An 18,189-nucleotide genomic window follows, 5' to 3' on the forward strand; every position below is an offset into this window, starting at 1 on the left:
TTTGGGCAATTCCCAGTAGGATATGAACATAAGACAACAGACAGGAAGACAAGGCTGTCATTAGATTACACTGTAAAAATAATCTATGGAACTTTTCTATTAAGATGTCCAGTGTGACTGGTCAAGTCTTTTTTTAGGTTACAAGCTCAATTGAGTAAACATTGTGTTATCTTGTACACAGAAAGGTAACTACCAGCACTAAAATCCAAGACTACATTCTCACTTCAAACATTCATTATCAGAATCAGTAGATTGTTACAATCATATTGCAAAGAAAATCAGACTAGAGGATTATAACATTCTCCTCTACCTTTTTTTAATATATTTGAGTTTAGCTTATTGGCAATTTTTAAAAGTATTAAAATGAAATTAAGTGTTATAACTAAGTATTAACATCTTGTAGTTGCATTTTTGAACAACCAAGAAATTGTATTTAAGTTAGAGGAAGCACAAGTCCAGCCCCTTGCCATACCCCAAATTATACAGTTGATTAAATAACATTAATTTCCAAGGTCATCCTTAAAGAATTTCTGTGAGAGTACATCCACTTCGTCAAGCAAGAGATAGCACTGTTCTCTATACCTCCTTACATCCAAGGACCTGAATGTGCTTTAGAATTTTTTATTTAGTCTCATAACCTCATGAGGTGGTGAAGCATCACCATGATTTATAGGTGTGAAGTAAAAAAAATGCATAAGTTAGTGGATAACCCAAGAAGAAAGTAAGGCTGTTGTAACACTAAACCATAATTTAAACTCATTGTGTTAATTACAAGTTCTTCCAACTCACAGCATAGTGCATCTTTAGCATAGAAAGAAAATTACTTAAATTACAGTGAGATTCATGAGCACAGTCTCTTGACTTATGTATTGTTCTTCTCAATGTTGTATTAATGGAGTTGACAGCTTATCTGAAGGTACAATTCAGTTGTGGGGCCCCCACCTGTTCAGATGACACAACAGGCACTCAGCTGGTATTTTATTTCACCCCTACAAATTCCAAATTTGTGGGGGGATTTGACATCCTAGAAATCTAAAAAGAAACCATACTAAGATTTTCAAATGTCAGGCCCAGGAAAACCAATGTGTTAAAGATGTCCAGTAAGTTGGAGACATAGGGTAGAAAGATGAAGAGTGCTAAATGGGAAATTACAAAAAACCTTGTGAGCCTACAGAGCCATCAAGGCTATTTGGTGTTTCCTGTCTGACTAGATGTTCACATTAATATAAGACAATAGATAAAAGTCAGTTGGGGGGGGAAGTCATGTTTTTACCGCAAGTAAAATATGTATTGCTATAAAAACCAAATTCACCACTGCATTTGAAAATAAGCCCTATGAAAGCCTAAATTCTGTTGAAGAGATACTACAAAGTTTTTTAACAGCAGAGGAAAAATAATCCAAAACTAGCAGATTCTGAGAAAACAGCTAAAATACTCTGAATCAGTTTGAACCAAAGTTATCTTTTACATCAGTGACCACCAATTCAGAAAGTATTTTCTCTATTGTAGTGAAATGAACTGAACTGCCTGATTTAGCTACCTAATTTCTATCTGCATGGACTTCAAACAATAGGAAATCTTAACAGAACTCAAACCAAAGCTAGGTAAAGTCTGAAAAGGACTTTATTGTAATGTTTTGGACATCATGCCAAGAAATACCAAAAAAAAAAAAAAAAAAAAAAAAAAAAACCACCCACACACAACAAAAAAACCCCAACACTGTGATTCATTAGGTACGATTCTCTTGCTTATTAAAGCTCCTACTATACAGCATTTTCTAATAAGCCTCTCTTCTGCACCTAGAAAATAAGCAGTTTCATTCAACACAACAGTTCATAACTGTTGTCCAAAGTCCCCATAGGAGGCAGACATTCACCAACCAAATGGGGGCAGGGGAGGTAAGAGGGGGTTGGTGGTGTTGAAACAGATATACATCTTCCTTGCGGTCAGAAGTCAATTTTAGTGTACAGTCTAAATTTAATTGGCAACTTTAAAATGTTCTGATACACGAACAGAATCAGTCTTTCTTTGACAAAAAAAAAAAAATCACAGAAATACACAAATGCAAAAGTAGATCAAAATCAATTATTCAAATCAAGGTTCCTAACTTAACTATTTAAATTACAATTAAACCAAATTCAAATAAGTCTATCCTGACTGAACTGTAAACTTGAAAAAAATTAAAGGACATTAATACTTGCTTTTACATATCTACCATTCCAAATTTGTTTCAAAAGATAACCACCTCAAAACCCCAAGATGTATATGGGGAACAGGAATTACAGGGAATTGAGAAATATACATATAGGGAATTGTGCAATCATGTGATCGCCCTTTTTATACTGTACCTTACAGAGTAAGATAATAGTCTAAAAGGACCTGGTCTAGTTTACACAACCATCCCTGTCTACCTACATAAAATATTTAGGGTTTTGAAGAAAGGACATTAAAAAAAGTCAAAATTTAAAAAAAAAAATCAAACAAATTATTCAGATCCTTATGAATCTATGGAAAACAATCTTCTATTTAGGCTCTAGATTTGAGAACTAAACACATTTCATCACATCTATTTCCAAAGAAGCAGTAACATTACTAATATTCTTATAACATTTTTTTAAAATATTATATACTGTGCAAACTTTGTATTGTTCAAAAGGTAAAGCATTAGCATGACAATGAAATCACTTCAACCAGACTCTGAAGAATGTTTTACTAATAATAGATTATTCCCTTTTTGATAAAAAAAACATTACCTTCCTGTATTTCTCAAACAGAGCTTCAAAGTTTTTCCTCACACACAGAATTCTATTAACAACATCAACTGTGCCAGTGCAGCTGGTCTATACCCTCCAAGTGGATCCATAGTGAAGAACTCTGCTTTTGACTGAACCACATTTCATCCTCACTGGGGGTGCCCGAAGGTGAAAAGTCTACCAAATCATTCCAACTGGAGAAGTTAAGACAGACCGGCCTTTCTTGACCCAAAACCACAAGCCATTAAAAATCATGCTGATGTCAACAAAATCAGAGCCACCAAAGCAGCAGCACTGATGGTGACCTTGACTTAATCTCTGAAAAATCACCAGGTATTTGAGGGCCACAAGATCCTTTAACTTCTAAAAAAAGCTCCACAAAAAGATGACTGAGAAATACAACAGGCTCTACAAACTTCTGCTGGCCTGGCTGCCAGGCATTCATCTACAAAAATACCTAATCATCCAAATGCTATTTATGAAATAAAGAGAGTGCAATGTTTATAGCAATGCCCTATTTACAAAGCAGGAGGAAAGGTCTGTTTTCTCTAGATCATTATAAGAAAGTGAAGGAGGTAGAAGTGGCCATAGAACATTTCCCCCATCCCCACCCCACCCTTTTTTTTTTTTTTTTCCATTAGAAACATCCATACTAGCAGTTCTTGTATGTTTTTTAACTTGGAAAGCTCCGAGTAGTTACTAGTAGAATACTCAATAAAGAAAGGGGGAGGTTTTCAGTCAAACGAGCTTTGTGGTTTTTTCCCCCCCAAGCAAAAAGCATATAGTTTTGTAGAAAAACTCAAGTTACTTCCTGCTCAAAATGTTTCCTGTGCCAAAAAAGCATTTTCCCTATGTTTCTATTTTGCTCCCTTATATCCATAGTGTCTTAGCAAATAAATACCTTTTATAAAATCAAATTTATTTTTAAAATTACAGATTTTATGGCAAGTAAATTTTAGCCATCATCTCCCGAGAGAAACTTAACACGCTTCTGTGTATTTCATACCAGATAGTATCTGTGTTCATTTGCTTCAAAAATCAGGATCATTAGTTTAGTTTTGTTTCATTCAAACTTGTAAGACAAGTGAAAGGCAAAAACCTCCTAAAATATCTCCTTCTCAGTTAGAAAGATAAAGAGCTGAGTGACAGCAGAAATAGAAAAGTGAATTCTTTTCTGTTGGTTATATGGAAGATTGTTCAAAACATATGAAAAGCTTCCTCTCGAGAAAGAGCAAGAAAAAAGGACAACTTTAAATGCCTGCTTCTCCATGTCCTTCAAAATTTTAGCGTTTACTTTAATACACTGTTTAGCCTGATCAACTTCAAAAAATTTGCTCATCTCTGATCAGATATATTCTATCCCTGATCTCTATATATTGATGAATTTATTTACCTTAACTCTCTCCCATCAACAATGAATAAATATTAACTTCAGTTACAGAGACACAGATACCTTTAGCTTGAATACACAGACTGCTGTCACTTCCAGGATAATACAAATTAATTGTTTTATACTTGCATAAACAAAACATTTATTTTTTTATACTTACATGCAGATAGCTACCATTACCACCTTCCCTGGTCCCTTGAAAAACATAGCTGCTGCACTGGAGCGTGGCTACATAAAGAAATAAGATATTATTAAAATAAAATAACCAAATCTTGACCTCATGAAGGACCTACCATACAAATTATTAAATAAAAAGTTTGCATTGCCCTGTTATTGCAAAAGTGAAACTACAGTCCTTGAAGCCTACCAATTTACTACTGAATGCTCATCAAAACTGCAGTTGGGTCTTACACATTTCTACAAATGGATGGCTATAAAAAGAATAAAGAACTAACAAAAACTCCAGCAGGGGCCACTGCAACCATAAGGACAGGAGCCAGCTGTGCAGCAGAAAGATTAAGAAATCATTCTACCATAGCAGAGCACCTGGATCTAGGCAATGGGTCTGCTTAAGCAAAGAGGAAGGGCCAGTAGGGCACAGAGCAAAGTGTTAATGTTTTGGTTTGGTTTTTTTTTACCTTAAAGAAACCTATTTCATTTCTTTATATTAGTAATGTATTTATTATACATGTTTATATAGATGAAATCACAAATACAGCTGAAATTTTGTTAACAAGGTGGCAATTGACTAAAAAAAAAAACAAAAAAAAAAACCAACAAACCCACACACACACCTTACCGGTGGATTACATTGCCACAGTAGGAACCCATTTAAACTGGCATCATAACATTTATCACTGCATTACAATCAGAGACAGATCAGGTATGTTACAGTGCAAATAAAACTTCCAATAATAATTAAGCTTATTCAACTGTTTCACAACTCTTTCCTTCAAAAGGTGTCACAGTACATGTTGTAGTATTTTTCCAGCCAAAAACTTTAAAACATCTCTTACCTTAGTATTTCCAAAGAACTCCTTGTACTCCCACAACAGCCTTTGGTTTCTAAATAGATCTGCAATACAAAATCATTATTATTAATACATACTAGTAACCAGTAGTTTCAGGAACTGAAGTCTGTGTTTTTTATGCAGCAGTCAACTTCTGGTAAGAGCTACATAGTCTATCTTTCTTTGTGAAAAACTCTTCCACTGGTATTGTTAATCAGAAACACATGTTGTTATATAATCATGCAAAATGCCAAATACAATCTGTTATGATCCTATACGTCATTGCCATTTCTAACAAAAAAGGATGATACACAGAGGGGAAAAAAAATAAAATACACCATACCAATTCCAGGCATTCTACTGCCTCCCTCCTATCCCTTAACCACGAGGGAGAGGGGGAAGGATGTTTCAAAGCAAGTCTCTTAATGTCAGTATTTTTCCATCCACTAATGATATTCAGTAACTTCAAAATAAACATTGGTATACTACAGTATCTAGAAGCTGTAATGCTAGACTCTCCCCTACAAAGTTATACAAAATACATTGTACAAAATAATTTAAATAGATTAAAACAGTCAGTGGAGTACAAGAATGCAAAAAAGAGGGGGAGGGGTGTTACCACTTCACGTATACAACATTTCAGTATGCTATTATAACTGAGCAGTATTTTTTTAAATCTCATTTTCTTGATTATGTCCAAGAATTATTCTGTTGCTCTAGAATACTAGAAGTTTTTAAGCTACTGACTGCACTCTCAGTACAAATACAGGTACCTTAACAAGTGCCTGCAGCTCTAGTCTTTTTACTAGGAGGGTGTTTCAGTGGCAGAACTGTTTAAAAAAAAAAAAAAAAACAAAAAAAAAAAAAAAAAAACCCACCACTCTAATTTGAAGGTGCATAATTGGAATAAGTACCTTGAATATTGCCTCTCCTGTGATTTCAACTGACTAGACGGATCGAAATCCATTACAAACTATGATTTGACTGTACATGTTATTGATAATACCAGCAAGGACAACATCAATAATTTTAAGCAAAAAGACAATTTGGGGGTGTTCCCCCCCCCTTCTGAAGCACAAAGGTAAGCTGAATTCATCTCAGAGGAAAAATAAGTGAGTAACAGTATGGTATCAAGGTTTGGATTGGTTTTAAGTCTTTTCAAAATTCTCAATTAAAAAAAAAATCCAAACCCATTGAAGATGTGAATTCTAATAAAAAAAACTCAAAGCCCCCCAAAAAATCAAAGTATGACTATAGATCTCAACTGAATGTATATTCTTGCTATATCACATAGATGATAAACTGTAAGATAGTAACAGACTATATCTGCATAGTTAGTAATGTGTTACTCTAACATTATGCTATAAAACCTTATCAGTAATTGCCAATTCCAAATTCGTAGGTTCTCAATGAAGTAACACACCATCTAGTGGATTTCTAACAATCATACTTTGTTGTTTACATCTGAAGGTATTTGAAAACTCTATACTCACTTTCTCTGTACTTGATCTCTGCCTCTTTACGTCGTTTTCTTTCTCTAGCAAGAGCCTCTGGACTACCCCAAACTTCAAGAGACCTGCACAGAGTAAAAGTAACTTAACAATGGTTCTATTTATGCAACTTCTTTTCAGTTTGACTACATTACAAATGCCTTTCCTAAAAGCAGAACATCACATCATTCTTTCTGATAAGAAGCCATGCAGACTACTTTACAGAATAAAAAGCTGGGCAAGAGGGGGCTGAGGACAGCACTTAATCTTTGGACACATGAAATACCCTCCAATTTTATACAGACCATGCAATTACTACAATGTTGAGGGTATAAAATGCGTTCAGATAGAAAATGGAAAACATTACTGCCCTTTCACATTGTAAACCTTTCACACTGTAATGGGTTGGGTTTTTTTCCTCTCTCAGATAATCCATTTTAAATGATCCAAACATTTTCCTTCATAAAAATGTTCTTACTTTGCCTCTACATCCGATCTCAGGTACACAGTGAAAGTCTCAGTGTCATCATGAGGGCTTCGTCGTTTAATTTTCCTCAGCTGGTCTAAATCACTAAGGAAAGTGGACAAACAGTTTAGTGCAAGAAACAGTTCATATTATTCTAATTTTACTTGTATGTCTTCCACAATTTTAATATTATTAATTTGCAGTACAAAAACTGAAGTTGTTTACTTGAGACAAACAGAACATACACACAACATGAAGCAAGCATTCTCTTGGATGCTATTGAAAAAAACACTGTGGTTTCCACACTCAAAAGTCCAAATCATATCCTCACACCATGAAGTACTACAGATGGAAGACAAAGTAATAAAATATTGAATAATAAAACATCCGACGAATGATCTGCATGTAATTAATAACATGCACAAGTGCTAAACAAGAGGTTTCACGGCTTAACATTTCTAAACAGAAATCAGAAGTCACACAACATGAAAAATTAAGAAATTTAACTTCAAAACCTACATACCCAGCACAAGCTATAAAAGGTTGGAGATAAAACTATTTGGGGGAACAGATAAGTTTCCTATGATGAGCTACACATTAGGGCATCTACATTAAGAAGCATCAGGGATTGTTTTTTTCTTATTTTATTTTTTAAAATACAACAGAACATTTCATTTTTAGCCCACCCAATTATCTAGTCCCTTTTTTCTTCCTCCCCTCCTCTTTTGGTCAATCCAGCAAAACTTTAGCTAGTTATTTCTCTGCATGACAAGCCACTTCTGATAAAAATATGGCAGAGGACTAAGCACAATTTGTCACTGGATTTTCAGCAAAGACCAAGTCTGATGACATACACTATATGTAAAAGCAGGGGAGGTACAGTGACAGCATAGTAAATTATAAACAAAGCTGCTAAGCCTTTAGATTTAATATGGGTCACACACATAATATGCGTGAAATCTGACAGACACCTGAACTATAGCAATACTCAGTAAGACCTGCTGGCAGGCATGCCACATAGTGAATGGCAGTAAATATGAATCAAGTAACAATAGTTAGGTTACAACAAACCAGATTATATTTTATTCCAAATTACAGATATAACAGACAGTACATTACATAACATGAAGCTTCCACTGATCTTTTAGAGATGTTCACATGAAACTATCATGACCCCAAAATGCTGAAACAAGAGTTATTTGTCATTCCCCCCTGTAACTAGCTGCTGTAGAGGTGGACACCCCCTAACTACATTTATGGCCATGAAAGTACAAATAAATGACTTTAAGAAGCAACTACAGAAACACACAAACTAAGTGCAAGTTTCTAATCCATGTAACACTAAGTAAATAAGAACTTCAGTCACTTATGGTTATGTATACCACAAAAGCATTTAGAAAAAGTTGCTGTGTATAGATTACTCTATAATCACAATTACTTTTGAAGCACATACGAACAAACAAATATTCACGATTTAAATTTCAACTCAAACCCATCGTACCTGGATTTAAGACAAAACTCATTTATTGCTCTGACTCCAGTGATGAAGTTATTCTGTGTGTATTTTGGTCCATACTCTCTTTTTTTAAGGACTGCTTTCACTTAAAAAAGAGAAATAGATAAGCAAGTCATGTCACTCATGGAGACTACAGTAGAAACTTCAAAAGGTAATTCAATCTAGTGTCGTATCATGATACCTCTAAGTGGAGATCTGAAAAATAATGCTTGTCAGTGAAACAGAAAACTTACATTTCTTTTTTTCCAATATTTAACCAATTCCATCTTCTAGAGATAAGATTTTTGACCTTTGCAGACCATACAGAGAACTGAGACAGACTGTATACTTCGTTTTTTTCAACTATTACTTTCAAAATTAGCACACTTAATATGGGGCATCTATAACAATTAAAAATATGCATTCTTTATTTACATTGTTTTGTATGTCTAGAAGACATACTACTATCGCATCAGATTTTCATGCACAAGGAAAAGAATACCACATGTATTCAGAAAAAGGATAAATGGAATTTAAAATTTATGCCATTATTTCCTGCTTGTCTATACGCTTAGAACTTCATCTTATTTTCAAATGTAAGTCACTATACACTCACTTCCATTAAAAACATTATGCTTATTGGAAGAAGAGCTACAACTGCTGAAGGATATAATATTCAAGAACACAACTGAAAACAAAAAGCCCAAATTCTGCATGTGAGAAGTCTTATATCTTCACATGAAGACACACAAACTTCCTGCATACCATAGGACTGATGTGATTTCTATAGTTAGTCCAGAACTTCTCCTTAAGTCACAGGATACTTACAAGGATACTTACAGAAAGATACTAACACTAGATACCAATATTTACCATAATCTGATTTCTGTCATCCAGTCTGAACTTAAATGATTTTTGTAAGTACTTGAGTAATCATATTCATCCCACAATGCTCTGACAAAAAAATCAGAGCTTTCCTAAAAACAGTCTATCACTTTACTAAAGTTAGAACAGGATGAACATTTTTAAACAAGAAGAATGTTTCCCATCTTTTCTTATTTAAAACAGATATATATCCAAAGTGTATTAACCTTAGTAAAAGATAACTTGTGATTTATCAAACACAGGTAAATTTCACTAAAATAAAATACTATAACCAATTGTACATTGCAGAATATCTCAACAATCCTACCCTTAGTTCAAATAACTGCATAAAATTGGCAATAAACGGGGGGGGAATCAATTTAGTATTTCCAAGAGAAGGACTAAGCCCAATAAAAGATGATGTAAATAAAACACTTTAAATAGCACAAATTTTTAAGACTAGTGATACTTTAAAAATGTTATTGTCTTAGTAATACTTGGATCAATGAGTTTATAAGTCACAGCAGCATCTGAAGACTAAAATTTACTTCTAGACACTATCAAATTCTTTAATATAAACATTCTTGCTTGTGCGTCTATAATCTACAGAGGCAAGATATATCTATTTTTACAATAATTTCACAGTCTATCTGATTTCTCCTATGCACCTCATATGTTCCCCCTGCATAGGTACACTAAATGACAATAGACCCAAAGAAATTGATATAAAGGATGTAGATAAAAGTGTGCAGAAAATACACATACAGAGACACTGATCTCACCTTGTTACTAATAAGTATTATTATTTGAGGTTTCAAATTTAAATTTGGGGAAAAACAGGAAGGAATTTTGATACAGTTTATAGCCTGCTGAGTCACTTTCACTCTAGAGATTTATTTATTTTTTTTTACAGACTTTATTAAAATAAAACCTGCCATTTCACTTTAAAGTTCTTTCCATACATAGAAGGCTAGGAGTGATCAAAAGCACAGAAGTTTTTAATAGCGTAATTCCCACAATAACAAAATAGAAACTACCAGAGTGAAGATGGAATTAAATCAAGTCATGATAAATTAAAAACATGAAAAAAAGTTATGCCCTTATTTTATCCACTTACATTTTTAAACAATGTAACTAAAGACAAAAGGATGTATCTACTTGTATTGGGTTTCCATGGCAAGGTTTTGGTAGCAGGGGGACTACAGAGGCAGATTCTGTGAGAAGCTGCTAGAAGCTTCCCCCGTGTCCAACTGAGCCAATACCAGCCGGCTCCAAGACGGACCCGCCGCTGGCCAAGGCTGAGCCCATCAGCAATGGTGGTAGCACCTCTGGGATAACAGATTTAAGAAGGGAAAAAGTTGCTGCTCAACAGAAACTTCAGCCGGAGAGAGGAGTGAGAATATGTGAGAAACAACTCTGCAGACCCCCAGGTCAGTGCAGAAGGATGGGGAGGAGGTGCTCCAGGCGCTGGAGCAGAGATTCCCCTGCAGCCCGTGGGGAAGACCATGGTGAGACAGGCTGTCCTCCTGCAGCCCAGGGAGGTCCACAGTGGAGCAGATCTCCACCTGCAGCCCGTGGAAGACCCCATGCTGGAGCAGGTGGATGCCCAAAGAAGGCTGTGACCCCATGGGAACCCCGCGCTGGAGCAGGCTCCTGGCAGGACCTGTGGACCAGTGGAGAGACCCCACGCTGGAGCAGGTTTTCTGGCAGGACCTGTGACCCTGCGGGGGACCCACGCTGGAGCAGTCTGTGCCTGAATGACTGCACCCCATGGAAGGGACCCAGGCTGGAGCCGTTCGTGAAGGACTGCAGCCTGTGGGAAGGACTCATGTTGGAGAAGTTCGTGGTGGACTGTCTCCCATGGGAGGGACCCCACGCTGGAGCAGGGGAGGAGTGTGAGGAGTCCTGCCCCTGAGGAGGAAGGAGCAGCAGAGACAAGGTGTGATGGACTGACCCCAACCCCCATTTCCCATCCCCCTGTGCTGCTGGGGGTGGGGAGGAGGTAGAGAAAATCAGGAGCAAAGTTAAGCCCAGGAAGAAGGGAGGGGTGGGGGAAAAGGTGTTTTAAGATTTAGGTTTTATTCCTCATTAGCCTACTCTGATTTGATTGGTAATGAATTAAACTAATTTCCCCAAGTCGAGTCTGTTTTGCCAGTGATAGTAGTTGGTGAATAATCTCTCCCTGTCCTTATCTCTACCCACAAGCCTTTCATTATATTTTCTCTCCCCTGCCCAGTTGAGGTCCCATCCAGCCAAGGTCAACCCACCATTACTACAGGCACAAATGGGAACATTACAGGATTCAGATTAGGCAGTTCATGCGGTCTCAATATATTTAGAAGCAACACTGATTAGATTAACTTAGCAATAAGAAGGAACAGATGAAGACTTAGAACAAAGAACAGGGGAAGATCAAGTATTAAGCTTAGCCCCATTAAGTCTGAGATGGTGAATGGACATGCCTAAAAACATGCAAGGAGGATAGACTGTGGTAACATGAGAAAACAAATTAGTCTTTTCCTGACAAACTCATCAGCTTAAATGAAATAATTAAAAACAGACACAGAGGAGTGAGTAATTAGAAGGAACATTGCTACATTTGATTTTTTGGGAGTCATTTTCAAACAACTGCATACCAAACAAAGCTGACATACAAGTGTGTTTTAAAATGTTATTCACATAACTTGGTACACTATTGAAGAGGAACCACAGTTTCCTTACACCTATTTTTTTTGCCTACTAGCAGCAGACAACAGTAGAGTTTCAATACAGGAAGTATTTCTTTACCTTTTACTTGGATTGGCTCTTTAAGGAAAGACTGCTTTTGACCTGCATTGGTAGTATCTTGTCCTGTAAAATAAAAATAAAGCTCACTGTAAATATGGAAGTACCTACTTTTCTTTTTAGTAAAGAGTTTGGTAGACATAACAAATTAAGAATATATCTTAATGTTGCTTTCCACCCTAACAATTAAAAAAAACATTTTTGCTAGATTTCCAACATTTAAAACTCTCAAAAGACAGAAACAGTAAAAAAAAAAAAAGACATTTAATATAGCACTGATCAATAAACTCCTAGCAGCTAGCAGAAGAGCATGAACTTGCAACATACTTCAAAAAGTATCCTGAATTTTTTAAAAATATTTTAACAGTGCACTTATGGTGTGGGGCAAGTCTTATACAGAATTTTAGATTAGTAAATATAGTGAATCCTATATAGCTTATGGCTGCTGATCAGCCCAGTCTCATAGAGCTTTCAAGCTGTAATTCAATTTTTAGGGACTACTTACAAAAAGCAAGCTCCTTAAAATACAGAATATTTAAACTAAAATCCACAACTCTTGTGTCACAAGCTGGAGCTAGAATGAAAAAGTATTTTAGCTAGTTTTGAAATTTGAGGATGTGACTCAAGAAAAAGCTAATAAAATACAATTTACAGTACTGTTAAGTGAATCTTAATACTTGGAAAATAATAAATTCTAGTAATTTCAGTGAGATTTCTGCTTAGAAATCAGAAGTACTCCTTGAAAACACAAATATTGCATCCTTACCTCACACATCTCGACATAACTTTTAGAACAAAAAACCTTATGATACTAACACGTCAAACCAACACACCCACTCTTTTGTGCCCTAACACTCTCTGACATGGGAGGTTTGCCACACATCCACAGTCATTAACAAAATTAAAACTGACCGTATTGAAAGTGATACATAAAAAAGTGAAGATTTTTCAAGCAGGTTTGTGTTAATTAGTGAGATACTCCTAGCTTAACATACTACTCAAATTAGTCAAAGGTCAGATATTCTTGAAGCTTGAACTACATAACTGTCTTTTCATCAGGCAATTAGTTATTGCCCTAACAGCAACTGAGGACTAAGGCTAATAACAATCCAAGTATACCTTCTTGGAAAAATAACACTTATAAATTTATGAAACTGATCTTATTACACAAAAAATAAGGCTGGACCACAAATAACTAGCATTCCTAAAACAGTCACCCCTATCTGTTATTGACTTGAAAACGGAAGAAAAAAAACCTTTGCTGTTCCTTTCCTTTCTTTTGTTACATGGTTTAGAACATCAGGCAGCCAACCTATCAATAGTCATGATAAAAAACTTCAGCTAAGATTGCTTAGCAAAAACTGAACAGTAGCTGCTTTTCAGAAACTGCATGCCACCATTTATGTCATTAAAAGAAAAATCACCAACACTATTTAACAAAAGATTGAGTCATAAGATTTCAGAGGGGGGAGAAAAAGGTAGAGATGTATCAAGATTTATATATATACGCGTAGAGATCTATGTACATCAAGTACCCTTTTAGAGTTTACTACCTTAGCCTAGAGAATGGACAAAATCACAGTGCATCAGTGAGAAAAAAAAATACAGAATACTTGAATTCACAATTACTGTTTTTCAGACTAGCAGCAGCTGATACGATAGAACTTTCAAGATGAATACGTTAATATTTTCAATGTCACAACAGCATTTCCCAAGTTTACAGATAAAGAAATGGAGGTCCAAAAGATATCCGTTATTTGCTAAATATTTAAGTTTCTGGAAAAGTATGGCAATCTTTACAAGTAGTATATTACCTGTTCAGAATTCTATCAAAATCTCATGCTTTTTTAAATAAGCAGTAGTAATATGTCCACAATGCATAAGAACATTCTACCCACTAGGCCCCAGAAAATACACCACCCCCCCTTATGAAGCATGCATATAACAACATGAATTGCAAAATAAACTTCAAAGTGATTGTTCATCTATGCACAATATCTCTAGGCTGCAGTTTCCATATACACTTGCATATGTGAGACCCCACTCTCAACAAAAGATAAGTCTCATGGTGCCCACGTAGTGCAGTTCCACTCAAGGCTTACTATGACTCAAGGCTGCGCTGCCACAGAGGGCAGCATCTCTCCTCCAGCCATTCTAGAGACAGTGAGAAGGATCAGCTTACTGATCCATCCTACCTCTACCCTACCTCTGCAAAACAAGCAATTAGTTTTTTCACAAAACAGGCCTAAACGTAATTAATGCCAGCACAAGAGAGGGAATAATCAGACAGGGGTAGGAGAAGGCAGAAACACCCCTTATGATAACAGTCAACAATTATATAAACTTAAGGCAATCATGAAAGCCGTAGTGCTAGACTGTTTTCACGTCTGTTGTTTAACACCAGTAACTGCACATTAAGAACCCAGAAAACACCAACAACTAAAACTGGCTCTACAGTCTTTCACCGTATTCAAGCACACATTCTTCGACAAGAATCTTACCCTCTAGAAGCCATCTTCACCTTAAGACTTTCCTAGGAACGTAAATGGTCTTAAGTATTATCCTCTTCTAAAATCCAATCACAGACTTAAACAATATCTAATCGTTACACTCAGAACAACATTTAATATCCACTTTTGTACTTCAAAACATCAGAAAAGTAATACTCTTAGCTGGCCATAGTTACCAGCTTTTAAAGACTGCTGTAAGCCTCAGGAATTTAAAAGTTACTAAAGAAAGAACGAATACCTGCTAACCTGACAATTAAGAGAAAGAAATTTTCTTTAGTAGACCATTTAGTTTCAGACAAAAGCACACAGGAAGAGCATTTTAAAATGCATTGTTATCTCTTAAGCGCAGTAGTCTTCCAAACATGTCTGTGCAGTCCTACACTTAATAAGCAGAAAAAATAGAGGACGCTACGATGGAGCAAGGACAAGACAGTTGTGAATTTCACAAGCACCTAACTAGCACAGGATTGACAATCAAATTGAACAGCAAGGAGGGTCAGGTTATGTCCATTGTACCAAGTGTTCAATGCGAATGCTGCAGTTCTGGCACCAGTCAGATTAGAAAGCTCTAGCAAGTGAAACAGCTCGACCTTCTTTACCAGTCATCTATAGCCTGACCTGGAAAAGTCACAGTGCTTAGTATTCACACTCATTCAATCTTTATCACTAGTTCACTTCACACAACAAACCTGCAATACTACAAAAAGAATCCAAGTAAGCAAGCTAAGTGGTTAGAGACAAGTAATACATTCCGTTTCTTATCCCTTAAGTCACCCAATCCCTTCTGACATCCACATTTTATTATCGCCACTTCAAATTTGATTACTCTAAACTTAAATCCTTTAAATACTGGAATGACAAAGAAATAAATTTCAGCATCCCTCCCTACTTACGCATTTGAAATTTATATATATAGATGCCTACAAGCAACAAATACCAAGAATTCTGCAACCGTAATAGCACACAATTGGGACAAAAAAAAGTTATCAATTGTTAAATACAAAGTTTTCACATTTATATAAATACTCTTTATTTTAACTTAGTACTACCTGTTCCAATTTTATGCAGGGTTTCTTCAGGTGTTGATCCATTTGTATCTTCTGATCCAAGATCTTTTTTCTGACCGTTGGAGGTATAAACTCTCACTTGACTCATCAACTGCACAGGCAGACGATTGCATGACAGAATGTAAGACAGACTCCCACTTTTCATTGAAGCTTGCCATCCTAACAGGGGAAGGAAAAAAGATATTTCAGGCAACCATTTTGGAAGGAAAAAGAAGGGAAAGCGGTCCAGCTATACCTGCATAAGTTATGGAAAGTGAGCTTTTAAGTACTGCTTTATGCTTATTTTACCCATGTTTAGAAATTACAAAATGGGAGTACACAGCATGCTTTCACTGCCTCCCTTCAAACATCCACTTTTAAACTTTATTCTAACATTAGGGGGTTTTCCCCGAACAATCCGGTATACACTTTTTCCAAAGACCTCTAGATGATCTTAACGGGGTAAAAAAAAAAAAACAAAACCAAAACAAAAATCAAAGCTATTTAATAAGATTGGCTTACTGACACATTAAGTCCCGTTCTAGTCATACCACCTCAAAATCTTTAAAAAACAAGTACTGATAAAAGAACAAATACAGACCACTACAGAACTATTAGGCAGTGTTGCCATTTCATTTCACTCTGTGTATACTCTGTAGAAACCACAGCCTACCAATTAAGAAAATTTGAACTGTGTGCATTATGCATTAAGAGCAACTTGCTCTTACAAAGAAATTACATAGAAAAGCACACATTTCTGTATAAAACATTTTATACAGAAGAATCTTAAATTTTGCAACATTTACAACAGACAAATTACAAGTAAGTATGTAAAAAGCCTACTGAGAAATCACCCTGGGTAGGCAATCTTCAATTTCAAAAACCAGCCAAAAGTAGAGTTGTATGAAGTACAGGCCAACCTGGTTTAGGCAGCATAAACACTTCTGTAGAGAGGGCATATAACTCCTCCAATGCAACATGCAAACTGGCTGTTTTGGAAAGCACTCATTAAAAGAATAAATAAATTTAAAAAAAAAATTAAGCAGTGCTGTTAAGTCAAATCATACCAAGTATGACTAATCATGTATGAATAACACACCTCTCACAAAATGAAAATATTTTATTTTATTTATTTAATTTTAAGACTGTGTATTCCATAAGAGTCTGAACAGCTTTGCTTTTATTTCAGTCCTCTACAGTACCAAGGCATCTGCACCTGTGCACGTAGCAAACCGAACCTTACGGAAGACCAGTTTCACCAAAAAAAAAGTAAGATAAGCTCTTACTAACTATTAGTTGTTGCTAGTGTGACAAAAGCCCAGAAAAATCAACTGAACGCAGCTCCGTCAACTTACTGGTTACGACTCATAAAACACTACAATAAACATATGGCACACGAGGAGCAGTGTTTTTCCCCAAGCTTTGGTGATACCGGAGCAGCTGAAAAAGGGAAACTTGATCAGCACGTTTAGAGGACGTTTTTCCTACTAATCCATACATACAAAAGAAACCATTCAAGAGAAAGGGTATTTGCTGCAATTCAACCATAAGTGATGACGTGAAGGGGGAAACAGCCGGTCAGAATTTAAATTTCACCGGACCTGTGGCCTAAAGGAAAAGCCGGGCCTCGCTCCTCAGACCCACAAAAATCCTGTGAGGCCGCGCTTCGCTTCACAGAATTACTGCAAACTTCAACCCCGACACGGGCGTGACGTTGTCAGTCTTACGTAAGAGTGGGGCCGACAGGGCAGCGGGCCCACGAAGGGCGTGCGAAAACACCCGCGACAAGGCATCACGCACGTCCGCACACGCCTCGCCTACCGAGGCGCTGAACGACTCGAGCGTTCCCCCGCCTTTTCGGGCCGATACTCGGACGGCAGCCCCCGGCCCGGAGACGCCCCGCAGCCGGGGGCAGCGCCACGGCCTCCAGAGGAATCCCTCCCCGCCCCTGCTGGCGCCCGAGGCCGGCTGCCAGCCGCCGCCTGCGAGCGCTGGCACTCGCTTTCCCCCACGCGAGCTCGCAGCTCGACTACACCTTCGTTACAGCTCTCTACGAGGCTCCACCGGGGTCCGCCGGCCCGGCCCGCGGAGGCGGGGGGGTTCCCAGCAGCCCGCCGGCGCAAGGCAGCGGGCCGGGCCCCGAGGGACTCACCGTGGCAGGCGCGGGGGAGCGGCGCCGCCTGGCACCGCAAGTACAGGCGGTAGAGGCCACGGCAGCCCCGCCGCTGGGCGGCCAGGGCCGGCATCATGGCGGCGACCGCGCGCGGAGCCCGGCCGCTCCCCGCCGCACGGCAGCGGCCGGCGAGCGAGCGGCGATTCGCATCGGAGAGGCCCGGCGCGGCTGCGGCGGCGGTAGCCGGGAGGCCGGCGGTGGGCGGGGC

At 37.5% G+C, this 18,189-nt stretch overlaps 1 protein-coding gene across 3 annotated transcripts in view; it reads right to left on the bottom strand.

The window, feature by feature from the left end:
* Positions 1-18,189, bottom strand: part of SLC30A9 (solute carrier family 30 member 9) — a 43,134-nt gene extending 24,945 nt beyond the window's left edge. For all 3 annotated transcript variants that reach the window (XR_007510229.1, XR_007510230.1, XM_049834622.1), the window contains exons 1-8: positions 17,961-18,189; positions 15,812-15,988; positions 12,256-12,318; positions 8,611-8,710; positions 7,122-7,214; positions 6,647-6,729; positions 5,160-5,218; positions 4,304-4,371 (exon numbers count right to left, since the gene is read on the bottom strand). Coding sequence is in view for 1 of the 3 variants with exons in the window: in XM_049834622.1 (XP_049690579.1) it covers positions 4,304-4,371; positions 5,160-5,218; positions 6,647-6,729; positions 7,122-7,214; positions 8,611-8,710; positions 12,256-12,318; positions 15,812-15,988; positions 17,961-18,057 (740 nt within the window). In the remaining 2 variants the exon portion in view is untranslated. The remainder of the gene's footprint in view (positions 1-4,303; positions 4,372-5,159; positions 5,219-6,646; positions 6,730-7,121; positions 7,215-8,610; positions 8,711-12,255; positions 12,319-15,811; positions 15,989-17,960) is intronic.

The sequence above is a fragment of the Accipiter gentilis genome, chromosome 3 (assembly GCF_929443795.1).
Source record: "Accipiter gentilis chromosome 3, bAccGen1.1, whole genome shotgun sequence".
In the NCBI taxonomy this organism is placed as follows: Eukaryota; Metazoa; Chordata; class Aves; order Accipitriformes; family Accipitridae; genus Astur; species Astur gentilis.